The sequence below is a fragment of the Pyrus communis genome, chromosome 11 (assembly GCF_963583255.1).
Source record: "Pyrus communis chromosome 11, drPyrComm1.1, whole genome shotgun sequence".
Taxonomy (NCBI): domain Eukaryota; kingdom Viridiplantae; phylum Streptophyta; class Magnoliopsida; order Rosales; family Rosaceae; genus Pyrus; species Pyrus communis.
The window spans coordinates 18,577,593-18,604,469 of record NC_084813.1 but is presented as its reverse complement, the minus strand read 5'-3'; the positions used below and the strand labels follow the sequence as shown (position 1 = coordinate 18,604,469).

Sequence of the window (26,877 nt, the reverse complement as noted above, 5' to 3'; positions counted from 1 at the left end):
TCCTTTGTGAGTTTGAAGGGTTGGCAAATTTATAATTTAACATCTCAATTTTATAACCATATAACGATAAAATACACGGTGGTAAACAAAAGTGGTGACATGGGACACGAAATCTTAGGCCAAAACCCAAATGCCACGTGTCACTCTTCCATTGATGCATCCACCGTTACCTGACTTTTAATGATGTCCACTTGTTTAAATACTCGCGATTTCTGCAGATTTTTTTGTACTCCTTTACTACCGTCGAATAACTAGTAAAATTAACATCTTGTAAAAGGTCCATAATACCCTCACTCCCATGCTCTCAGATTTGACGTTGGGTTGCGTAATTAACACTAAGATGAAAAGGGTAAAGGGTCCCGAAATATCATCAAATCTCAGCTGCCAGTCCCAAACACTCCACTGTCAACCTCTGCAACTCTCAAAATTTCTTGTTACATGGCGTCCTCTTCAATGGCAGCGAGCGGAGTGCTCACGTCGCGATTGTCGGTGTTGCCGAACTCGAAGCAAACCCAGAACATCAGCCGCCTCTCCTTCAGCGGCTCTCATCTCTCCGGGACCAAAATCCCCGCCCCCAGCACCTGTATGAGGAAATGCCCAACTCACAGAGTCCCGCCGCTGGTTGTCTCTCCGAAGGCTGTTTCCGATTCCAAGAACTCCCAGACGTGTCTTGATCCCGATGCCAGCCGGGTAAGTGATTCATTTCTCTCCCTCTCTGTCGCATATGGTGTTTTTGTTTCTATGCATTCGCATAATGTGTTCTTGTTTGGATTGAAATTTTGGGAATTTTGTTTGTGTTAATGTGTAGAGTGTGTTGGGGATTATCCTGGGTGGGGGAGCTGGGACGAGGCTTTACCCATTGACCAAGAAGCGTGCGAAGCCTGCTGTTCCATTGGGAGCAAACTACAGGCTGATCGATATCCCAGTCAGTAATTGCCTCAACAGCAACGTGTCCAAGATCTATGTGCTGACCCAGTTCAATTCCGCTTCGCTCAATCGCCATCTTTCTCGTGCTTATGCTACTAATATGGGTGGCTACAAAAATGAAGGCTTTGTTGAGGTTCTTGCTGCCCAGCAGAGCCCTGAGAATCCCAATTGGTTTCAGGTGATTAAAAAGCTTGTTTCAAATGTGGGGTTGTGTTGGAAATCGGGTTTTGATTGGTTTTTGAGCTTGGATTTTTTGTTTTTATTGGTTTTTGAGTTGGGATATTTGGTTTTGGTGCTTTACAGGGTACTGCGGATGCCGTGAGACAGTACTTGTGGTTGTTTGAGGAGCACAATGTGTTGGAATTTTTGGTTCTTGCTGGGGATCATTTGTATAGGATGGACTATGAGAGGTTTATTCAGGCGCATAGAGAAACTGATGCAGACATCACTGTGGCTGCTCTGCCCATGGATGAGAAGCGCGCTACCGCCTTTGGTTTGATGAAGATTGATGAAGAGGGAAGGATTATTGAGTTTGCTGAGAAACCAAAAGGGGAGCAACTCAAAGCTATGAAGGTGAACGATCCACTTGCAGATTGTTTTTCATTATTTAGTGCATTACGTATGCGTTTCGTTTTGAACTTCAAACGCTTGTGGGTTTAGGTGTGTGATTGATTATTGATGCAAAATGTTGTTTGTTATATAGGTTGATACAACTATCCTGGGTCTTGATGATGAGAGAGCTAAAGAGATGCCTTATATTGCCAGCATGGGTATATATGTTGTGAGCAAAAATGTCATGTTAGATCTACTTCGAGACAAGTTTCCTGGTGCAAATGATTTCGGGAGTGAAGTTATTCCAGGCGCAACTTCCATTGGTTTGAGAGTAAGTTTTCATTCATATATTTTGTTCTGTAATTTCTACGAAAGATCAATCAAAAGAGATGGAAAAGATTGGAATAGTTGTTGGTATTACATAATTGCAAATATCTTTCATTCGAAACTGAACAAATCCCTTTGTACTGAAAAAGATAGTATCCTAAATTGATTTTATATGGTCTGCTAAATATTTCCCGGTTCCACACTTTCTGTCCCCTGCTACCCTTCATCCAGATATTCAGCCCCCAGAATACTAATTATTAATGCCTACAGGTTCAAGCTTATTTGTATGATGGCTACTGGGAAGATATTGGTACCATTGAGGCTTTCTACAATGCAAACTTGGGGATAACAAAAAAACCAGTTCCAGATTTCAGGTACCTTTTATTCTATAACTTGTTTGTATTCCTGTTTTGTTTGGCCAATTCATATGTTATGCTCTCAGTTTGATCTGGATTTAGTATTCCGGCCTAATTTTGAACTTTATACTGTAGCTTTTATGATCGTTCATCCCCTATCTACACCCAACCTCGGTATTTACCTCCATCGAAAATGCTTGATGCTGATGTCACAGATAGTGTTATTGGCGAGGGATGTGTAATAAAGGTAAGTTCTTTGTAGAAACATTCAGCATTTTGCTAAATTGTTTCATTATGATGCCACATCATAGTCCCGTGTTCTCTTCAATTTCAGAAAAACTTGCATCTATGTGCTATCGTTGCAAGAAACGGGGATCAGTATAACCTATTTCAGTCCTGCTCTTTAACCCAATCCTATCTTTTACATAAACACAGAACTGTAAAATTCACCATTCAGTCGTTGGACTTCGGTCTTGCATAGCAGAGGGTGCTGTCATTGAAGACACATTACTGATGGGAGCTGACTACTATGAGGTAAAACCTGCTGTAGATTTAGCACTTGCTGCTTTTTATTTTAAGTCAAGACATGACCGTATAAACATTTTTTGTTTGTTTTATAGAGATGAATGGACTTTCCTTAGAAATACTGACATTGTTCATTTGACCTTTCTATGGGTTGGATAGATTATACTGATGCAATTGTTGTGATTGTCCCAGACTGATGCTGACAGGAGGTTCCTTTCTGCGAAGGGCAGCGTTCCAATTGGTATTGGCAAGAATTCCCACGTTAGGAGAGCTATAATTGATAAGAATGCGCGAATTGGAGAGAATGTTAAGGTAAGCATAGTATCATCTTAATATGATTTTTTTTTTTCAGTTTTTTATTAATTTTAAGTCTAAATTTTATGGACAGCCAATTTGAAACTTCTTAAATGGATACAGAAAACCGCCTCCTATATGTACTACCTATTTCCCGCTTACATTCGATGCAATGTCTGGTTCGACATACATTCAAATTAGAACTTTATTCTTCTTAGCTGATCACTCAAAACATTTTTTTATCTTTATGAAACTGACCATCGACGAGTATGAACTACAGATTATCAATAGCGACAATGTGCAAGAAGCAGCAAGAGAAACAGACGGATATTTCATAAAGAGCGGGATTGTCACAGTGATCAAGGATGCCTTGATTCCTAGTGGAACAGTAATCTAGCCGCCTCCTTATTTTCCACTCGTTTAATGCCAAGAGCGAAGGTTCTTTTGAGTTACTGGGCTGAGATGCAGCTCTAGCAACTTAGCAAGTACTTTGAGCCGTTCTGTCTACTGTTCATGTAATGTACATTTCACGGTACTACGATGTAGTTAATGAGGAAGAGACGAATTTGCTCTGTAGATAAAATTTTTTTGCCAATTGTTCACTTCACATCTTACCATGTTCACAGAGTCGATATCTGAAACGTTAACGTGCTTCAAGATTATGACATTGATACATCCCTTTCACAAAATTACACAAGCAGCCCTGAAAATTTGTGGACCCTAGGCAAGCCTTCGAAGTGGGGCATTAGAGTTCTCTGATCCTTGATCCTTTGTACGTTGATATATATTAAAAAAATTCACTAAGTACATGAAAAAAAATATATTTTTACATTAAATATTATTAAAAATTAATATAAAAAAAATAACGTTACTTTAATATTACACATTTGCATTATTAGACGCAAATGTGCTAATTAAGTTTACATAATCTAATTTTTCAACCAATTCTTTTTCATTTCCCTATGATTTTATTTTTTGATATTTTTATTGAGTTTCAATTTTAAGAAATTATATATAAATTAAGGGCCTCCGAAGTGGAGGCCCTAAGCGGGTGCCTACTTCGGCTATCCTCACGGCCCACCTTGTATACAAGAAGTGAAAAGGTGCTAATGTGATGTCCAAAAGGAAATCCTTGATGGCTGAAGCTCCTTGGTTGACAAGAATAAGGGATAGTTTTCTCGAACCTCAATCTTGTAGAATCTACTTCTGTTTAATGGAAGAAATAATTGGTTATGCACTTATCCGTGCCTCTACCACTGTTGTTGAGTTGTACCATTTGGACTAATTTTACTCCACTTAACACGTGTTGTGCCACGAACGCTTGGGACATCCAAGTAGAATAGAACATGATGTGGCATGAAGCGGTGTATAGGACACCCCTTACCAGCAATAAGGACCTCTTACCTATAAGCGGACCTTGCCAAACATGTTCACCGATGATCTACCTAGTATTTTCCTTTTATATTTCCTCATTCCTAGAATTACCAATTATTCTCAGCTAGCTGTACATGATTTTCAAAATCACTATTACTCCTTCTATGACTAAATTACCAAACGTATATTTAAGCGTAGCCACATTACATAGAGTTTATGTGTTAGACCGTATGCACTTAAGTTTGAATTCTATTCATCAAATTTTTATAGGCTTAAAGTATAATAATATCGCTTGTATAAAAAAAATTACTGCATGATAATTTTGTTAGTAGAATTCAGACCTTCAATTACATGACAACTACTAAGCTCGTCAACATTTTTAACTAAATTCATTGTTATGAAAAATTAAATGTCTTTCTACAACTGTAAATTATTCTAACAAAATTAATTTTATACGTGAATCGATCTATTACCATAATTTTATAAATAAAGAACTAGCTAGCAAATGTACCCGGCCAAAAAATTGCACTAAAGCAAATGTGAGACTTTGTGGATGGTACCTCTAGCTAGCAACTATTAAAGCATGGTTCATCCTAGTGTTTTCACACCAAAATAAAATTTGATTTTCTTCAAATTAACAAGCTATATGTATAGCATGGGTTGGTTCAACGGAAGTGCAGTACTGCTGCTAGTCACGCTGGTTTTGTTCACAGTTACCATTTGTGATGCAGTCGAGAGAAAACATGTTAAGATCACAAACTCTTTGGAGAAAGGCCAGACCCTCAACCTTCACTGCAAATCCGGGGACGATGATCTTGGTTTCCAAACGCTTCCACCGAACGCCAGCTTTCAATTCCACTTCAAACCTAGCTTCATCACAGTAACAAAATTCTACTGCAGTTTTGAATGGCCAGGTGCATTTCAATGGTTCGATATACATGATAACTTTAGAGATGGTGACTATTGTGGAACATGTAATTGGGCTGTGTTTGAAGGCCATCCATGCCTGTGGAACTGGGACACCAACAATTACGACAGATGCTATAAATGGAATGATTAGTATAGTCCATTAATCAGTTATCTTTGGTTTGATTGAGTTTGGCTGTTATTATGTAATGAAAAATGAACTCGGATGAATTTATATTTTAAATAAATAATAAGAGTTCAATTGTTACTGTTTCTTAACAACATTATTTTACTCTTAAGGGTTATGTTTGTTCTAAACTAAAAGATGGGCTAGTCATAATTAACACAATTTTTGTTTTTTGTTTTTCGTTTTTTGTTTTTTTTGTTTTTGGTAACTTAACACAAATACACCAATTATAGCTAGCAACTGCTTGTTATGGTTAAAAAACAGGGAAGTACGAATAACTAACCAACCTCTAGTGTGATTCCAAATTAGTCCCAACCTTTATGGTTAAAAAAACAAGGAAGTACGAATAACTAAAATATTTCAAATAACCACAAAACATTTATAAATATAAACACTCGTTAGGTCACCAACGTAAAGTGATAACATCACTACTGTTAAGTGACAATGTCATCAAATTTAAGTAATGATATGGACAAATGTTGAGGCTAATTTTCATATTTTAGAATTTTGAATCCTCAATTTGAGCCCTTTCAACCAAATTAAACGCTAACTTTGTCTAGTTTAAAGGAATCAATTTGGGGAGTTAGAGCTTTATAAATGACGTCAAGGTAAAATCCCGCTATAACAATTGTCAAGTTCCTCACTTAACGCTTCAATTTTTAAAATGTTAGATAATTATTTGGAAAATTTTAAAAGATTAACACCATTTTAAATTATCCCTAAACTGGGTAATTATATTAACTTCACCCTATAAAAACGTAATGTTTTTGGAGGCACTGTAAAAAAAATGAAACATTGGATTGTTTGAAAGATGTTTAAGTAAAAATTTTGAGGGATGTGATATTTTATTATTTTCTGTTACATGCAAATTAGGGGTGAGTAGAATCGATTGTAAGAACTTGAGTGCATAGTTAAATGTTCTTAAGCACTTGCTCAAGAATTTTGAGTACATTTTTGCTCACCCCCTAACCGTTGACCAATGTTTTAAAAGGCAAAGGCGTAGGCGAGGCGTTTCATGGATAGCCCTGCCTAGGAGAAAGCCTTGAGGTGAAACCTCACGAGACCTAAATTTTTAAAATATATATTATATATAATTTTATATGAAATGTTATAAACTTCTTGTTTAAGTGTGATTGTATAAATCATAGATTAGATTTGATTCCAAATGCCCGCGATGCACCGGATCCCAGTCCCGTGCTGGTGTATCCATGTTCCGCATACACGCCATCCCAGCCTGCAGCTAGTAGATTGGTATACCTGCATCTGATCAGTGCCCATTTGGGCCATTGTTTTTTGGACCTGGTTTTTGCAGCCCGATTGTTGCTAATGGGCTTGCAGCTTAAATTGTGTTTGGGGCCTGATCAGCCCGTGTCTATCTAAGCCTAGTTTTTGGGCCTAGACCATAGTACAATTTTGCTCAGCCCACCCGTGGACTTTGGTCCATGTTTTTGGACCCTGAGTATTAGTTGTCTATTATTTTTAGACACTTTAGGTTTTATAATTTTTCACCCACACTTTAAATTTGGCCCGAAGTCCAAATAATTAATTCAATTATAATTATAGACCTGAAGTTCTATTTGCATATTTTCTTGTTGCATATTTCTGTATATATATTTGCGTTTGTTTGCAGGAACATATGAACCTGAAGTTCATAATTATTTCGAAACCTGAAGTTTCTAGAAACATGTCTTGTTTGAAAACCTAAAGTTTTCCTTAAAAACATCACCCATGACAAACCGAAGTTTTTTCATGCGAGTTTAAACCAATAAATGTCTATTAGAACCCGAATGTTCTACTTCTATGTGAATGAATTGATTTTTCTCCATTACCAAACCACATCTTGTCCATTATTTTGTGCTAGGAACATGTCAAATTTGAACAAACTCAACTTTACAGCTTCGGAGGTTTCTGAAAGAAATTACCTCAAGTGGGTCCAAGATGTGAAGCTCCACCTCACTGCAAAGAATTTGCGTCCCGCCATTGAAGATGAGATGGATAACCCAGTTCACGAAGCTAAGAAAGCCACTGCCATGATCTTCATCCGAAGACATATTCATGACGCACTGCAAACCGAGTACCTTGCTAGGGAAGATCCATGAGAACTCTGGGTTGCTTTGGCTAATTGTTTTGATCACCAAAATGACATCTTCTTGCTTGAAACAAGACATGACTGGCATCATTTGCACTTCCAAGACTTTAAGTATGTGAATGAATATAATTCTAAACTTTGTTGAATCCGATCACTTCTCAAGTCTTCTAAGACCTTGACCGAAGAGGATCTTCTGGACGACCTTTTCTGCTACTAGTATTGTCATGCAACAACAATATAGGGCTCAGAAGTTCTTTAAGTTTTCGGATTTGATCTTTGTTTTACTTCTCGCTAAAACGAGAATCAGTTGTTGATGAAAAATCATCAAACTCGACCTACTGGGGCGACTGTTGTGCCTGAAGCACACTATAGCACAAACAAACGCCATAATAGGCGTGGTAGAGGCGGCCAAAAGCCATCCCGTCAAGGTCAGCAGAGCCAAAGCCCATCTAAGGGAGGAGATTGAGCCCAGAAGTGCCCTAACCTCGCTCATAAGGCCCCAAACTTCAAGAATAAGGGCAATGCACCTGAAACCATGGATGCGGACATGTGCTATCGTTGTGGTTCAAAGGACTATTGGTCCTGTGTTTGTCGTGCTTCCCAGAAGGTTGTAGCTGAATATCATTCATGTTGTAAGAAGTTTAAATCAAACTCTGTGCAAGTGGATGAACCGGAGAGTACCAAGATGGAGGTTTCTAACTTTCAAGGGGCTATTACCCCTATGGAAGTTAGAATCTTAGACATAAACTATTTTTCTAGTTGAAATTTAGACAATGGGGCCAAATTCCACCTAGTGGCCGAACCCTCCTTGTTTTTTGGTTTAATTTTTGAACAATTTTCTTTTATATTTGGATTATTTGTTGGTGATTTGTTTTTGGATATTAAGTTTATTAATTACCATTCTTGAATACTTAAATTATTTTGAATGGATATTTATTTTTAGAACTTTTATGCATGTGACCGATTCAAATTAATTTTTATTCTAAGTATGACTAGTGGGAAAGTTAGTTGTCTGGTAAATAGTGTAACCACACACACCGTTTTACGTGAACGCATCTATTTCACTAACTTTATACCTAAGAATGCACCTCTGACAACCCTCTTAGGCCCATCCAACTTGATCGAAGGATACGGTAAGACACGTATAATGTTGTCCAATGGTATAATTTTGACCATTGATGAGACACTTTATTCTCCACGTTTCGAAAGAACGTTGCTGAGTTTCAAAGACATTAGAGACAATATTACCACGCTGAAACCTATGTAGAAAATGAAGTTGAATTTCTATGCATAATTTCCTACGAATATGGCCATAAGCATATTCTAGAGAATATGAAGCGTATCCCGAGTGGTCTGTATACTATAACTATACGCCTTATAGAAAGCCACTATATGGCCGGCCCTACCTTTAGGACTGCGCATGAAATTACACTGTGGCATGATCATTTGGGACACCCTGGACGAACAGCGATGCGTCGTATCCCCAAATCTTCACGTGGGCATCTATTAACCGGAAGCTCAAGTTCGATTCAAGGAATCACATGTTAAACCTGCTTTATGGGAAAACTTATTATTAAGCCTTCTTATGATAAGATTTGTTCGAATCCTCATATTTTCCTACAAAGGATTCAGGGGGGCATTTATGGACTAATTCACCCTCCTTGAGGACCATTTAGATATTTTATGGTTTTGGTTTACACTTTCACATGTTGGTCACACGTGCACTTGTTGTCCACAAGGAATGCTGCATTCTCCAAACTGTTGGCTCAAGTTATTAAGCTCAGGACTCACTACCCTGATTATCCTATCAAATCTATTCGATTGGATAATGCTAGAGAATTCACATCTAAAACTTTTGATGACTATTGCATGTCGGTTGGGGTTGATCTTGAACATCCAATACCTCATGTTCATACCCATTATGGCCTGGCAGAGGTATTTATTAAGCGCTTACAAATGATTGCTTGATCATTGGTCATACGTACCAAGCTTCCCGATCGCTGCTTGGGGCCATACAATATTGCACGCAGCTATGTTGGTCAGCTTGAGGCCTGTTGCAACCCAACCATGTAGCACCCTTCAGTTGGTTAATGGATACAAACCCGACATATCGCATCTGCTTGTTTTTTGGTTGTGCAGTCTATGTGTCGATTTTGCCGTCCTTACGTACAAAAATAGGGCCTCGGCAAAAGATGGGTATTTATGTTAGATACGATTCTCATTCAATCATTCATTACTTAGAACCTTTGACAGGCAATCTGTTTACCATTCGTTTCACGGATTGTCACTTCTATGAGACAATCTTCATGTCGTTAGGGGGAGATAAGAACGTCAACGTTCCTGAAGAACAATGCGAATTATCGTGGATGACTCCTACTTTGTCTCATTTATATCCCCACACCACTCAATTCGAGACTTATGTGCAACACATATTAGATCTCCAGATCATAGTTTAGAGCATGCCAGATGTTTCACCGATTTAGCGCGAGTGACAAGATCACATATTTTAGCTGCGAATGTGCCTGCAAAGATAGATGTACCAAATGTACGACGAACTTTCCTCCTGGAGGTTTGGGACTCCACCTTGATCGATCCACATACATTATCAGCTAGCCAATCTTCTGCCCTTACACAAAAGCGTGGCAAACCTCTTGGTTTAAAGGATTCACACCTCCGAAAGAGGAAATCCACAGAATAGGCACCTAAAGAGCCTACTGTGAATCCGAATGTCACCTACTCATTCTATCCAACTCATAAGGAAATTCTAGATTATGGAAGTGTCCTTAAAGAGACGAATCCACCTCCCGAGAATCGTGAGATTTCAATCCATTATGATAGCTTGGATGATGTTTGGTGTAGAAATGAGATGATCGTCGACGATGCATTAGCATATGCAGTAGCTACTGAGATAATGTTGAGCGATGACATTGAATCCCTTTTCGTTAATGAATGTCAATGTAGAACTAATTGGTTAAACTGGAAACAAGCAATCCAAGTTGAACTCGATTCGCTTACCAAATGTAAGGTTTTTGGACATGCAGCTCATACTCTTTGACATGTGTATCTCATAAGCCAAGTGGGTTTTCATTTGAAAACGTAATGAGAAAAACGAAATTATGCATTACAAAGCTCGTCTTGTTGCGCAAGGCTTCTCATAATACCCCGAGATTGACTATGACGAAACATATTCACCCGTTATGGATGTGATTAGTTTTCGCTACCTTATCAGTTTGGTAGTTTATGAAAAACTAAGTATGCAATTGATGGACGTAGTAACTGCGTATCTCTATGGGGATCTTGATACAGAAGCGTTCACTCTACGGTTTGAAGCAATTTGAAAGAATGTCGTATAATCATTTGAGTGAGTATTTGACTAGTTAGGGATATGTGAACAACAAACTATGCGGAATGCGATAGTTGCAACATATGTCGATGACATGAACCTCATTGGAACTCTTCAAGAACTCGTGAGAACTGCCGCACACCTGAAGTCAGAATTTGAGATGAAAGATCTACGAAGGACTCGATATTGGCTTAGTCTCGAGATAAAGCACCATTCGGATGGAGTCTTAGTACATCAAACGAATAACACCCAGAAGGTGTTGCGCCATTTTAATGAGGATAAAGCGAAGCCTTCGAGTACTCCTATGGTCGCTCAATCGCTAGATGCAAAACAAGATCATTTCCGTCTGAATGAGGATGATGAAGAGATTTTGGAGCCTGAAGTTCCTTATCTAAGTGCGATAGGCATTTTATTATACTTAGCTCAATACACTAGACCCAACATCTCATTCGCTGTTAATCTTTTAGCATAATACAGTAATGCACCAACATCCAGACATTAGACTGATGTCAAAGACATCTTCTACTACCTTAAGGGTACTACAGATGTGGACTTGTTTAATCTACTACCTTAAGGGTACTACGGATGTCGATTCTCGCCTTGTTGGTTATGCTAACGTAGGATACTTATCTGACCCGCACAAGGCGCACTTTCAAATAGGTTATGTCTTTACTGTTGGAGGCACTGCAGTTTCTTGGAGGTCAACCAAACAGACCTTAGTTGCCACTTCGTCTAATCATGCTGAAATTCTCCCTTACACGAAGCAACTTGGGAATACTTTTGGTTGAGAGCAGTTGTGGGTCATATTCAAAGCTCATGCGATTATTACCCCGTCACTGTTGTCTTGATGATGATTTATGAAGACAACGCAACATGCATCAAACAGCTTAAGAAGAGTTACATCAAAGGAGACAACACCAGGCACATTGAGCCGAAATTCTTTTTCTCACATCAACAACGAAAGCATCAGAACATTGAAGTCACACAAATCCATTCACAAGATAATATGGCCAACCTTTTCACCAAATCACTACCGAAGATTACGTTTCAGAAGCTTGTTCAAGGAGCTGGTATGCGTAAACTTTCTAAGTTGGAACATTGCTAGTTCTCTTTAGAATTGTGTCAAACTCAGGGGGAGTATCCTTAAGTATACATGATTGATCTTAATGTACTATTTTTCCTACGATTAGGAGCATTTTTCCCACTGGGTTTTTGCTACCTAACGAGGTTTTGACAAGGCACCCACCTTAGGTTGATCATATCCCTGATGATGTCCCGTAGACATTTCATTTGACTTTGCATTACTCACGCATTTTTCCTTAGACTATGGGTTTTTTCCCTACTTGGGTTTTAACCATAGCCATATGGTTTTTTGTGAGACTCACTTCCTTATGCAAGTTCCTACCTTATTGAGAATAGCGTGTTCCCAGAATCAGTGCTGACGAGTCAACTTCCTCAACCTCTACATGATGCTGAATCTACTTCAGTATTTACACACTCAAGGGGGAGTGTTATAAACTTCTTGTTTAAGTGTGATTGTGTAAATCCTAGATTAGATTTGATTCTAATTATTCTTCCCTATTAGGACTTGTATTCCTTGGAAGAGAAGGATTTATTCTCCCTCTTCTTACTATAAATAAAGGCATTGCATAGGGGGATAACAACATCTCACAATTAAATCTCTCTTCTCTTTCTTGCCGTCGGCTTCTCTCCCTCTCTAGTCCTAAATACAGTTCAGTCAAATAGGCCTACCACGTGAAAAATATAATAATTTGTAAACAAATATCCATTGTCATTCAAAAGTGCACAAGTGATAAACAAATTTAATTCCCATACAATAAATAAATCATTCATCCAAATATGGTCCACATACATTAAAAAAAAAAAAAAAAAAAAAAAAAAAAAAAAAAAAAAAAGGAGATAGTAACAAATAGTTTCTTTCACTTGTTAATGTCTACTCATTTTATTACATTAATATGTTTTACAAACATTATCCATCCACTCTCTTTCCCTCAATACACTTGCCCTCACTCTCACTTTCCCTCATCTCTCTCGTTAATATCCACTCATTTTATAACATTAATACGGTTCACATACATCCCTGCTCACTTTCTTTCCATCGGTACACTCTCACTTTCCCTTTTCTCTCTCCTTTTGTTAATATCCACTTATTTTACATATTAATATAGTCTACATACATCCCCCACCCACTCTTTCCCTCACTCTCACTTTCCCTCTTCTCTATTTCTTTTACTAATATTCACTCATTTTACAACATTAATACGGTCCACATACATCCCTTACCCACTCTCTCTCAGTACACTCTCCCTCACTCTCACTTACCCTCTTCTTTCTCTCTCTCTCTCTCTCTCACACACACACACACACACACACATTAATATCCACTCATTTTACAGCATTTGTATTGTCCACTTACATCCCCACCCACTCTCTTTCTCTCAGTACAATCTCCATGACTCTCACTTTCCCTCTTTTTGGGTGGTGGCGATGCTGCTCGGTTGGTGGTGTCGTGCGAAGAAGAGAATGGAGGCCCTAAGGTGCGCCTTGACCAAATCTAGGTGAGTTTTTGCCTACGCACACTGGGCTGAGGCGTTTTCACTTCTGCCCCGCCTCTAAAGTCGCCTAGGCACACCTCGGACGTGTTTTTAAGACATTGTTGCTTACCCTCCCAGAATCATGCCTTGTGTCTATTTAACTGACCATAGTTTTTTATGCATTTAATTGAATCTCTTGTAAAAGACAATTTAAACCTTACAATAAAACTCTATAAGAGCATCTCCAAATGAGATGTCAAATTCAAAACATCAAATTGAAATATGATGGCTGACTTGGTATTTTGACATATTGTCAATATTTCCTTCCACCCGATATGCCAAAAATTTATTGCTTCATTTATGTTTTTTTTTTTTTTTTTTAACAAAATAATAAAAGTTGGGTTGTAACATCCCACATCGCATAGGGGAGTGGATCCTATAAGCCTTATATGTATATTCTCATCTCTACCTAGCACGAGGCATTTTGGGAGCTCACTGGCTTCAGATTCCATCAAAACTCCGAAGTTAAGCGAGTTCACGCGAGAGCAATCCCAGGATGGGTGACCCACTAGAGAGTTCTTGTGTGAGTTCCCAGAAACAAAACCGTGAGGGCGCGGTTGGGATCCAAATCGTACAATATTGTGCTACAGTGGAGTCGAGCCCAGGATGTGGTGGGGGCCCGAGCCGGGATGTAACAATTTGGTATCAGAGCAACTCTGTCGTGTGGTGCGAGTGTGCCGACGAGGACGTCGACGCCCTAAAGGGGTTGGATTGTAAGATCCCACATCGCCCAGGGGAGTGGATCCTGTAAGCCTTATATGTATATTCCCATCTCTACCTAGCACGAGGCATTTTGAGAGCTCACTAGCTTTGAATTCCATCGGAACTCCGAAGTTAAGCGAGTTCGTGCAAGAGCAATCCCAGGATGGGTGACCTACTGAGAAGTTCTCGTGTGAGTTCCCAAAAACAAAATCGTGAGGGCATGGTCGGGACCTAAAGCGGACAATATCGTGCTACAGTTGAGTCGAGCCTGGGATGTGGTGGGGGCCCGGGCCGGGATGTGACATGGGTCGTTGTTGGTTTAAAAATACTAAAATAATACTTAAATATGCTAACATTTTAAGATAAGACAAGCGGAATGCCTTTGGAAATAACAAAAACCACATTTGAAGGCAGCATCAATTTTGACATTTCTTTGTCTTTGTCAGCTTAGTTTTCTTTTTCATGTTAGCTTTGACATCTCAGTTGGAGTGAATGGTACGCCATTTGTTACTGAATTATGTCGATATGGCATTTTTGACATCCCCTTTGAAAATGGTTTAAGAGTTTTTTTATCGAACCAGTATGAATAAGATCGAACAACTAAAAATCCTGATGTATCAGTTCAAATCTTCAATTCGTTGTAACCTACGTTTTTTGCTCTAGAGTTGGAACTTGCATTTTAGCCATAGTACTAGCTGGTGACAATGGATAGTCAATTAGGAAGTACATAAACTTTTCTTGAAAAATGAAAAGTTAAAATTGTTGTCAATAGTATTTCTCTACATCTGTGAGTTAAATGTATGTGTTCGACTCTTAAGAATAACGAATTGATCAATACAAAACATTATGGTTGCTTAATTATGTGGCTCTGCCAGAGATTTTTAGCTGTTAATGTAAGATATCGTGTATATTGATAGAAAATATAAAATAAAACTGCTTAATATGGCAATTTGAGAGTGGCGAGATTGGTCCGTGTCAACGGTGCAACGTTTTTTCTGCTATGAAAACGGAATAAATTAAAGTGATTGAGTTGAAAGAAAAACAAAAGAAAGGAAGAAAGAAACCATTGCATTTGCATGTCTGAAAATAGGAAAGGAAAGATACTGATATTTGCTGGGGAGAAAATGGCGGGTTTCCCTCAGATGGCTGTGGATCACATTTCGCGTATCAATATCTGTCAAAACTGTTTAATTTCCACTTTTATCAAAACAATCAATTTGCAAATTTGCACTTAATAGCTACCTCCTTTGTTTTTATCTTCTGCCTTCCATTCTTTTTGTTTACTTTGGAAGGAATCCCAGAACTTTTCTAGACAAAAAGTACATTTCTCATGCATGTTCTTTTGGGTCTGATTTTTTAGGGTTCACATTGGAGAATCTATATATAAACACGCATATATATATATATATATATATATATATATATATATATATTATATATGCAATTCCATTATACCACAAGGTTAGTTCTTTACTTTCCATAATTCTGGTTCTTGTTTTGTTTGTTGGGGTTCTTATCCAAAATTTCATTAGGGTTTTGTTAGAAACAGGTAAAGAATACATACATAAATATACAAATATATATATATATATATATGTATATATATATATGTATGTATGCATATTGATGCGTGATATTTTTTTATTAGGGTTGTAAAATTCATGTTCTTGACAAAAAAAAAAAAAAAAATCATTTGGGATTTATTCTGATTCAAGGGATATTTTAATCTAGAGTAAAGAACGGGGAGGGGTATTCGAAGTTGAATTTGGGTGCTGAAGGGGAGCACGCTGCACTAATAAACTTGCTTACGCCCAGGTCTGCAATATGAGCTTTATTAAAAACAGGTAGGGTGTATATGCATAGATGTTATGTGTATGTATAGACATACATTTTTTAGATCTCATGTTAATTGATTTCTATCATTGTATGTATGTGTGTTGATTGTGGAGAATGTGATGAAGTAGCGATGCCCGTGTTCGGAGATGGAATTCTTGTTGATTTCTTGGCATAGAGTTTTTACTTCCACCTCATGGATTCTGATAACCGTTACAACAACAACAACAACAACAACAACAACAACGACAACAATGGTAGGAACAACGATGCAGCTACAATAAAAATCAATTCCCATGCTGAGGTCAGTTATAAATTCTTTAGCTATATATGGTATCAAAGGCATTTTCTTTTGGTAGCAGTGATAATCTTCGGTAACAAGATTTCGGCTCCACAGATGGGATCAACACAGCCCAAATCAGTGTTTGAGTTCGAGGATCAGAGCCTAGTTGGGGGTGAGAAACATTCATTGGATGAGGCTCCCCTCAGGGATCTTTATTCTGGCGGTGCAAATGACTGTTGTCCCCATGTCATGAATAGTGTGGTCGATAGCATCAGGATTGTAGTTTTCTCTGCCCAAATTAATTTGCTCATGCCTTTTGGCCCTTTAGCAATCGTGGTTGATAAATTAACCGGCCATCATGTGAGTTTTCACTATCTTTTTCTGCGTGCGAAGGTCTCGGATCATCACACGATTGTATGCCTAGTTTATTTGATTATTTCAAAGCATTTCAGGGTTGGGTCTTTCTTTTAAGCTTGTTGGGAATCATACCTTTGGCTGAGCGATTAGGATATGCAACGGAGTAAGATTTCTTGCACTCTCTATGTATACTCTTTGTTTACAAACAGAAATGTTACGAGTGGAATCCAACAGCCATGTCTGAACAGCTATCCAGTTAACTTGATGTATTAGAAAACAACATTTGTTAGTGTTTTAGCGTATTAGGGTTTAATCTGCGAGCACTTGAGACGGAAGTCCATATCAACTTACCTTGCAATCAATATGCATTATTGAGTTCCTAATACAGCTTGGCTTCTTTTGATGCAGGCAACTGGCTTGCTATACTGGACCAACAGGTAAGCATGTTGTTAATGCAAATATCCGTTTTTTCCATTTCATAAGTCTTCATAAAGCTTGAAGCTTGTGTCACTGATCAATGCTAGATTCCACAAGTCTTCATATAACTTTTAAGTTTGGTTTGAGCACTAAAATTTCCTCATCCAACCGGTACTTCACCTGCATCACATGTTTCCTTTCACATTTAACCCTAAAATTTGAAAGCGGTTGCACTAACTTTACAATTAGTATCCATTTTGTTGATCCAAAAATGTTACCCATAACTCCAATCATGACTTAATTCTGCAGTTGGAGGTCTTTTAAATGCCACCTTTGGAAACGCAACAGAATTGATAATATCAATTTATGCTCTGAAAAGAGGCATGATTCGTGTTGTTCAACAATCCTTACTAGGCTCAATCCTATCGAACATGTTGCTTGTGCTTGGATGCGCATTCTTTGCTGGTGGACTTGTGCATTCACAGAGGGAGCAAGTGTTCAACAAGGTATATTTCGTCTGTGAAAAAAGAGTGCTTTGTTTATTTGGTTTTATTTATGTATTCGATCTTCCATATCTTTTTCTAGCAACTAAAGTTCAAAGTTTCTATATTCTCAGGCAACTTCTGGAGTGAACTCTGGATTGCTATTGATGGCGGTCATGGGTCTGCTCTTTCCAGCAGTACTGCACTCTACTCGGACAGAGTTGCACTATGGGAAGTCTGAGTTATCTCTTTCGAGATTCACTAGCTGCATTATGCTCGTCGCCTATGCTTCATATCTATTTTTTCAATTGAGAAGCCAACAGAATTTATATATTCCAGTTGATCAGGTGATGTAGAACTGCGGTAGTATTAGGGTGAACAAGGGTGTGACGGGACCGAGAAGAAGTAAAAGATCGAGGAGACGAATTAGGGGTCGAGGAGACGAAAGGAAAGGGGAAGAAATCAGGGAGTTCTAGTAAGGAGATTTTTCATTCATCCAAAATTAAATTAAAAGATTACAATCTGCTCTATTTATAGAGACAAACTTTGAAAAATTAGGAAAGCAATTTAACGAATAAGAAATCCTTTAACAACGGGGAATTCTTAACTAAAATAGGAAAACTAATAAAAGGAAAGCTAATCCAAGTAGAATTAGGAGATGCATTCTGCATCATTCTCCCCCACTGAAAAGAACTCGACACAGGCGAGTAAGCCAATATTAAGGACAACGACGACGTTTGTAAGTATGGATGATAGGAGGACGGGATGCTGCCAAATCAAGATCCTGAAGAGCATCCTGATAATGGTGCAAAAGACTGGAATCCAACTCGCGAAATTCAGCTTCTGTAATCCAAGTATCCTCAGTAGCAGGCTTTCCCACCCAACGAACCAGATAACGGGTCGATCCTCCAGTAGACGAAGTCACAACTTCATGATCCAAAACGTCAGCAATCTGCTCTGTAGGGGCAGAAATAGTGGACGGAAGTCGTGGTGCCATAGGAGGAATGGAACTCTGAGCAACATCTATCGACAGAGGTGGAGAAAAGGTTCCCCGATAAGGAGATAAGTCAGAGACATTAAAAATGGGACTGATCTGCATCGTGGCAGGTAACTCAATCAAGTAAGCATTGGACCCAAGCTTCCTAAGGACACGATAAGGACCCATCGAACGATCATGAAGCTTTTTAAAAGATTGCTTAGGAAAACGCTCAGGACAGATCCGCACCATAACAAAATCCCCGTGCTGAAACTCCTGGTGACGACGATGAGCATTGGCGGCCAGTTGATAACTGTCGGTGTGCATGGCTATTTGCCGACGGACGTCATCATGCAGTTGTCGAATATGTTCAGCAAATGACGTAGCAGAGTCGGAGGCGCAGGCAGCCATAGGAAGAGAACTAGATCCACAGGTGATCGGGGAGAAAACCCGTGAACAACCTCAAAAGGACTTTTACCGGTGCTTCGATTAACTGAGTTGTTATAAGCAAACTCAGCCACAGGCAACAAGAGATCCCAATTACCAGGCTTATCCCCAACTAAACAGCGAAGTAAATTTCCAAGACTGCGATTAACCACCTCCGTTTGTCCATCCGTTTGGGGATGGAAAGCGGAGGAAAACTTCAAAGTAGTCCCGAAAAGCTTCCACAAGGTTTTCCAAAAATAACTAACAAATTTGACATCACGATCAGAAACAATAGAGACAGGGAGGCCATGCAAACGAACTACTTCCTTAAAAAATAATTTGGCCACATGAGAAGCATCGGTATTTTTGGCACAAGGTAGAAAATGCGCCATTTTAGAAAAGCGATCAACTACGACAAAGATAGAGTCATGGCCGCGACTAGTCTTAGGTAAACCAAGCACAAAATCCATACTAATATCCTTCCAAGGAGCATGAGGGATTGGTAGAGGGGGTATACAGACCTGTGTTACGTTTGCGAGCTTTAGCTAGCTGGCATGTGCGGCATTGGGAGAGGAGCCGAGCAACATCACGTTTTAACGACGACCAATAGAAACGATCTTCCATCAAGGCAATGGTTTTATCTTTACCAAAATGTCCAGCCAAACCACCACCATGTAGTTCCCAAATAAGGAATTCACAAAGAGAAGTACGAGGAATGCATAATTGGGTTTTCCGAAACAAGAACCCATCCCTTGTAATAAAGTCCACATACTCACGACGGTTACCGTTGAAAACTTCATGGAAAATAATTCCAAAATCTGGACACGACGAATACTCGGCCTTAATATGATCAAACCCAGTGACCTCAACTGTCATTGTGTGCAAAATAGTAGCCACGCGACTAAGGGCATCAGCTGCCTTATTGTCAATGCCTGGGCGGTGTCGTAAAACAAACGTAAAGATCTGTAGATATTCGGACCACTTGACATGTCGACTGCTGATGGTGCGTTGAGAGTGGAGATATTTCAAAGCTTGATGATCGGAATATAGCACAAATTCGTTTGGCAATAGGTAATATTGCCAATACCGAAGGGCCTGTACCACAGCATAAAACTCCTTGTCATAAGTAGAATAACGTTGCTTTGCTGCATTAAGTTTCTCACTAAAGTAGGCTACTAGATGTCCTTCTTGGCTAAGCACGCCACCAATGCCGACTCCGGAAGCGTCGCATGCCACTTCAAAGACTTTAGTCAAATCAGGATGTCGAAGAACAGGTGCTTGACTCATCTTTTGCTTCAAAATTGTAAAGGCCGTGGCAGCTGCAGGAGTCCAAAGAAACACTCCTTGTTTCATGCAATCAGTTATTGGTGCCATAATAGTACTGAACCCGGGAATAAATCGGCGATAAAAAGAGGCGAGACCATGAAAACTGCGTGCCTCTGTTAATGTCGTAGGTGTTGGCCAACGAGTAATAGCCTCCATTTTAGTGGGATCGGTGCTAACCCCAGCTGCAGAAATATTGAACCCCAAAAATAGAACTTGCGGTTGAAGAAACGAACATTTGGGTAAGTTAGCATACAGTTTTTCCGCTCGTAATGTAAAGAATAGCGAGTGAAGATGTTTGAGATGTTCTTCTCGAGAGTGGCTGTATACAAGGATGTCATCAAAATAAACCACCAGAAATTTGCCAATATAGGGCCGTAACACATGAGTCATCACCCTCATAAACGTGCTAGGTGCATTGGACATGCCAAAGGGCATAACAAGCCACTCATATAAACCATCAGGGGTTTTAAACGCGGTTTTCCACTCATCTCCTTCACGAATTCGGATTTGATGGTAACCACTGCGAAGATCTATCTTAGAAAACCATTGGGAACCAGCCAAATCATCCAACATATCCTCAAGTCGCGGTATTGGGAAACGATACTTAACTGTAATTTTATTTATGGCGCGACTATCCACACACATTCGCCAGGAGCCATCTTTTTTTGGTGTAAGGAGAACTGGAACAGCACAAGGACTTAAACTATGACGAATAAAACCCTTAGCCAGCAACCCCTGGATTTGTTGATTTAATTCCGCTCGCTCAGGTGGGTTCATACGATAATGGGGAAGGTTAGGAAGTTGTGAACCAGGAACAAGGTCGATGGCATGCTGAATCTCTCGTGCTGGAGGTAGTTCATCTGGTAAGTCCTCAGGTATAACATCAGAGAATTCCGTGAGTAGCTGCCGTATGGGTTCGGCAAATGGAGTGGGGGTAAATTTAGAGACCGGTTTAAGCAAGAGAGCAAAGACCACACCCGTGTCGTGTAGTTCATGTGTGAAATCTACAGGTGATAAGATACTTAAACGATGCTCCGAAGCCTTTCCGTTTAAGGGCAGTGTCGGTTGAACCTCCTTAATTGGTTTGATGGCTGGGTTGGAAGGCTTGAGTGTTATGTTTTTCCCTTCATGTTGGAAAGTATAGGTGTTCTCTCGGCCGCAACTTTTGACGTTACGGTCATAAAGCCAAGGCCGGCCTAGTAGCACATGTGCAACACTCATAGGTAGGATATCACAATAAAGTTTCTCGTGACAGGGACCCAATTGAAGAGGAACAAGACATCTTTCAGTAACAGGTAACCTAGTTTTATCTACCCAGCCGACTTGAAAAGGATGGGGATGTGGTTCGGCCTGAAGGTGAAGACGATCGACGGCAGCTTTAGAAATAACATTCAGCGTACTTCCCTCATCAATAACTAGCTGGCATCGAGTGGTACCGCAAGGGACATAAGTCTGGAAGATACTTGTGCGTTTCCATGAATCAGGAGGTGGAGGTGTAGATGCTGAATAAATACAATGCATAACACTCAGTTGTTGCAATGCTTCTTCCTCACAACAATTATCAAGGTCGGGATCATAAATAGGGTCAAGGGGCTCCACATACTCGTCCACACGAGGGTCCTCAGTGTTGGAGCTAATATTTAAAGTTCTGTGGGGGCAACGGGAGGCGATGTGGCCCTTAGCATGGCAACGATAGCATTCGAGGTGAGTAGCCGTGGATAGGGCTGGTCCCTTCTCTGTGGCAGGTACCGTGGGAGCAGGTGGACCAGTGATGCCATATTTGGAGCTTGGATTACTGCGGTGTGGAGCAGAAGTGGAAGGATACCCGGGAGTCTCGGTGTACCTACGTTGTGGCCGCAAAAAGGTTTCAGCTTCCAATGCATGGCAATATGCATCTTCCAAAGTATACGGACGGAACCGACGGACTTCACGCTTGATATCGTCACGAAGACCATGAATAAAACGAGACATGGTGATGTCGGGTTCTTCACGAAGCCCCGCACGTATTTTGTGTTCAATAAAACGAGCGTGGAATTCTGTAACGGTAAAACTTCCTTGTGAAAGGGTCCATAACTGATCATACAATTGATGGCGATAAAATGTAGGAAGATATTGTTCGCGAAGCTTGAATTTCATCTCGTCCCAAAGAGTCACAGGCTGTTGTCCCAGTTGGTATAGTTGCTCCTCCACGGAATTCCAATATTGTCTAGCGGCTCCCTGTAATGTCATCTTACCAATGCGTAGTTTATAAGCATCCGTCAAATCATACCAAGCAAAATAATCTTCCAGGGCTTGGATCCAATCAAGAAACATCGTAGGATCCCCACGACCATCAAAAGTAGGAGCGATAGGTTTGATGTGGCGGATGATCTCGTTATCAAACTGGCGAGGGGGATGAGGGTACTGATCATGTGGAGCGGGTGGGAGGTTTAGAGCCTGAGGAGTCACTGGAGGAGGACCTATTGTGTGTTGAGTATAATGGAGTGGCGGCAAAGACCCAGTGGAGCTAAGCGGCCTTCCGTAGGACACTGCCTTTAATTTAGGATCCACCGGTGGAGTGGGCAAAAGGCCACTTGTTGGTGGTGGCGTAGACTAGCTTGGGATCACTGTGGAGGAAGACGAAGTTGCAGCGTGTTCAACCCGAAAGTGGTTGATAAGTAACTGAACGGAGTTTTGAAGTTTAGTGATGGCAAGGTCCGTCGTTGAACGATGGGCGTGAGCCTGTACCAACTCTTCTTTGAGGTCAGTGCTGAGTTTAGAGAGTTGGGTTTCTATGCCCGCGATATCGTCCGTGACTTTGTTTTGGAACGTATGACATTGTTCTGCAAGGTTGGCCACGGTTTGGGGTGCCATGGCAGGGATCAAACGCCAACGAAAGGGATTGTAGGCTCTGATTACCAAATTGATGTAGAACTGCGGTAGTATTAGGGTGAACAAGGGTGTGACGGGACCGAGAAGAAGTAAAAGATCGAGGAGACGAATTAGGGGTCGAGGAGACGAAAGGAAAGGGGAAGAAATCAGGGAGTTCTAGTAAGGAGATTTTTCATTCATCCAAAATTAAATTAAAAGATTACAATCTGCTCTATTTATAGATTCTGCATCATCAGGTTAGTACAAGTCTTTGCCAATAAGGACCTCAAACTGTGTTACTAATTCTTTTGCTTTCACTGTTCAAGTGTGTGATGAATTTGATTAAGTGGAGTTTGTGCACTTTCTCCTATATGTGATCTAATGGTTTATATGAATTTGGTACAAAACCAGTCAGAGAATCACACCGAAGAAAATTCAGATGATGAAGAGGCTCCTGAGATCTCTAAGTGGGAATCCATAATATGGCTATCAATTCTAACCGTGGTGATTTCAGTCCTCTCAGAATATTTAGTTAATGCTATAGAGGTAATTCATCTTGTTAGATCATTGTCTTATCGTACTAGAGTTTTCATCCTATTATTTATACCTCCAATTTTAGATGATTTGAAAATTTTATAGTATTTTTGTGGGGTTTGTTGTGAGGAATGTCTTGTGTTTCTGTATTTTTTTTTTCCAGGGTGCATCTGTTGCAATGAGCATCCCAGTTGCGTTTATTAGTGTTATTTTGCTCCCAATTGTTGGGAACGCAGCAGAGCATGCTGGTGCTATTATGTTCGCCATGAAAGACAAGCTTGTAAGTGATTGTCCTATCGGTATAATCACTCATGATTTATCATTCCTTGTTGACTTTGCCTCAATGTTTCGTGCAGGATATAACTTTAGGAGTGGCAATTGGCTCATCAACCCAGATATCTATGTTTGGAGTGAGTACCAAATATCATATGTATTTAGACTGACATTTACTATGGTTTGTTTTTTTGGTACATATATGTGGTGTCGTGTTGATTCTGTTCATGCTTTCATATAATTTGTCCGTTCTTCTTTCTTGCTCAACAGTTTTCCGTTTTTCCTGGATTTCTGCAGATTCCGTTTTGTGTGGTGGTTGGGTGGTTCATGGGGTGCCCTATGGACTTAGATTTCCAATTGTTTGAGACAGCGACACTTTTCATAACTGTTCTGGTGGTAGCCTTCATGCTGCAGGTTCGTCATTCAAACAAACCATAAATCTTTTCGTGGCACAAATGCAATAGAAAGACATGAATTTGTTTCCTTGTATCAGCACTGCAGCGACTACTTATCCTATACATAATGCGTATGAATGGATTGCATTTGAACTTGCCGGAGGGAACATCTAATTACTTCAAAGGACTGATGCTCATTCTTTGCTACATTATCGTTGCTGCGAGCTTCTTTGTACATAGAGATCCTAAAGTTCAAAGGACTGATGGTATTCACTAGTCCGGCTCCCAGTTCTTGTGATTTAATTGCAAGTGATTCCTTGTTAAGTAAGTCTCTGAGGCATGATATTTCTCCCATTGGGTTCGACATCGGTGTACCGTGTATGGATTTTTGGCTCACACTCTCAGATGACAGGTTGCAGCTTATGGGCCTTCGTCAGCTGTCCTTGCTTGATACCATGAAAAATGGACCTACGGTGTTTAATCCCTTGCCTGATTGTTTTGCAACTTGGAGGGTTTTCCTTCGTTGGCTCCCACGTGCTGTTTCTTTTAATGATTTCCGTGGGTGGTTTCGTAAGTATCTTGTGGGAAAATTACTTAAATGTATTTTCAGTGCAACTGACCTGTGTGATGAATTGTTGAAGAGCTGTGGTGAGGGCAATCTGGACACTCATTTGGATTTCTTATGTTCTCTCAATAATCACCTGGAATGCAATTTTGGTGCCTTGGATGTTGATCTACATGCTTCATTCATTCACCTATGCACTACTAGGCGTGAATTTCGGCCGGGATGGGATCTGGGAGATTGGTTAGCTAAAACACGAATGGTGAAGCTCTGTTTCCAGTCCCAGGAGAACCATTTTGACGACCACCCTCAATTATTAATCCCACAGCTGCACCCCATCAATCCTGCAGTGCATTCTACTTGTCTACCACTAGTGATACTTGCCATAGGTGTTACTAGAACCATTATCAGGCTTTTGGAAAAATATGCCAACTTGAAATGGCATACTGATGGGAATTTTAGACAAGAAGAGGAAGCATTTGCAGTTCTTATCCGTGGATACATAACTGATCATCTCAAAAACATGGCAGAATCACTTTCTCTTAATTTTCAAATGTTGATTTCTATGGTTCTTTCTCTAGCAGTGGGTGCTGAGCAGATTGGTTGCTCTTCTTTTTCTCCTAATCTTGTTGAGATTGAGAACTTGTATTGGATGATCATTCTTCCAAAGTTGCAGCCTCCAAATGAGACTGAGCATCCTAAGCTCATGGATAATGCATTGAAAATTTTCATAGCAATCTGGAATGCTACACTGGAAACTATGATATTACAGTTTTGTCTAACTTTGCCTCAATTCTTGGGTGCCGAGTCAATAGTTGTTTATTCAATTGCTATCAATGACCTTGACTAGTCACAAAAAAGCAGGAACAATATTCTCCTGGAGCAATTTGGTGCAAGAAAGGCTAGTTTAGGCATTGCTTACTTCAATTTTCATGACAATGGGATTATTGCTCTTCTCAAACTTAATCTAGATTTTTCTTCAAGGTATTTCTCTGATCTCATTCCTTCAATGGCTAGTGTGGATGTTCTCCATCATCATGATCCATATTCTTTATGGGGAAGGAATACAAATATTACTTTCACGAGGTGGACAAGGGTCAAACAAGATAGAGTGGAAGAGAAATACTTATCTGATTCACTTATTCACCTACGCAGTCCAAAGTAATGAGTATGCTGTAATATGGTTCCTCACAAGTGATAGTTCATCTGCAGCTTGGATCAGACATGTTTTCTCTGTAGTAGACCAGATGACAAACCCATTTGATGGTGTGCCGAAATGTTTCGATTATTGGAAGAGTCTTGCTGATTTAGCACTCTTTTTGCAGCATAAGATGGCAATTTATATGATGCTCGGTGCTGATTCGCTGCTCTACGTCAGGGACTATCAAGGCATTCAATCATCCATGGAATCTCTCAATTGGTGGGAGATCTCTTCGACATTTTTTGGTGTATTGCGGAACAACAATTGGCCTTCACTCACTAAGCTTGGGGTATTCTTGTTCACTAAGCTTTGGGTCTGCAATTTATGGGCGCATTTGTTTACGAGCACCAACAGTGATCTCATTGTCTGTAGCGCTACAAGTGGGATTGACCACCCAATGGGAGTTACTAAGCCTAAAAATCTGAACGCCAATATTCGAAGTTGTCTACTCTTGACCACAATTACTGAGACTTGGGTACCAGCTGCACAGAATGCAGAAAACCATTTGGACATTAATTGTCATTCTTTTGGGGAGTTGGTGGTCGGTTATGCAACAAAGCTGATTGTTCTTTTGCTCAATCTTTTATTCCATCTCAAAGTATTTGGCAAATCTGCATGATTTCATTTTGGCAGGATATGAGTTAATGATATTTGTTTTTTGGGTGAACACACTGAAGAAGTTTTGGAAGGACATGGTTCGTGATTTAAAGACCATACAAAAGCTAATACTGCATATAAGTATGGTACACCATTGGACAAATTGGC

The 26,877-nt window shown here is 39.8% G+C and overlaps 2 protein-coding genes and 1 long non-coding RNA gene across 3 annotated transcripts in view; all 3 read left to right on the top strand.

Annotated features, from left to right (window-relative positions):
* LOC137707796 (uncharacterized) overlaps positions 1–26,877 on the top strand; it is a 69,818-nt gene that overhangs the window by 35,523 nt on the left and 7,418 nt on the right. The gene's annotated exons all lie outside the window — the stretch shown is intronic.
* On the top strand, positions 330–3,588 carry LOC137707533 (glucose-1-phosphate adenylyltransferase small subunit, chloroplastic/amyloplastic). The gene is made up of 9 exons (XM_068446418.1): positions 330–690; positions 809–1,105; positions 1,231–1,500; positions 1,631–1,810; positions 2,077–2,180; positions 2,298–2,409; positions 2,598–2,696; positions 2,880–2,999; positions 3,262–3,588. The coding sequence occupies exons 1-9, from the start codon at positions 439–441 to the stop codon at positions 3,376–3,378; spliced, it is 1,551 nt and encodes a 516-aa protein (XP_068302519.1). The 5' UTR covers positions 330–438; the 3' UTR covers positions 3,379–3,588.
* On the top strand, positions 15,927–25,761 carry LOC137707635 (vacuolar cation/proton exchanger 5-like). Its single transcript, XM_068446551.1, has 13 exons — positions 15,927–16,041; positions 16,147–16,334; positions 16,428–16,673; positions 16,766–16,833; positions 17,079–17,107; positions 17,397–17,593; positions 17,704–17,916; positions 23,559–23,693; positions 23,845–23,961; positions 24,038–24,091; positions 24,252–24,368; positions 24,513–24,615; positions 24,755–25,761. Exons 2-13 carry the CDS (start codon positions 16,227–16,229, stop codon positions 25,759–25,761), a joined length of 2,394 nt encoding a protein of 797 aa, XP_068302652.1. The 5' UTR covers positions 15,927–16,041; positions 16,147–16,226.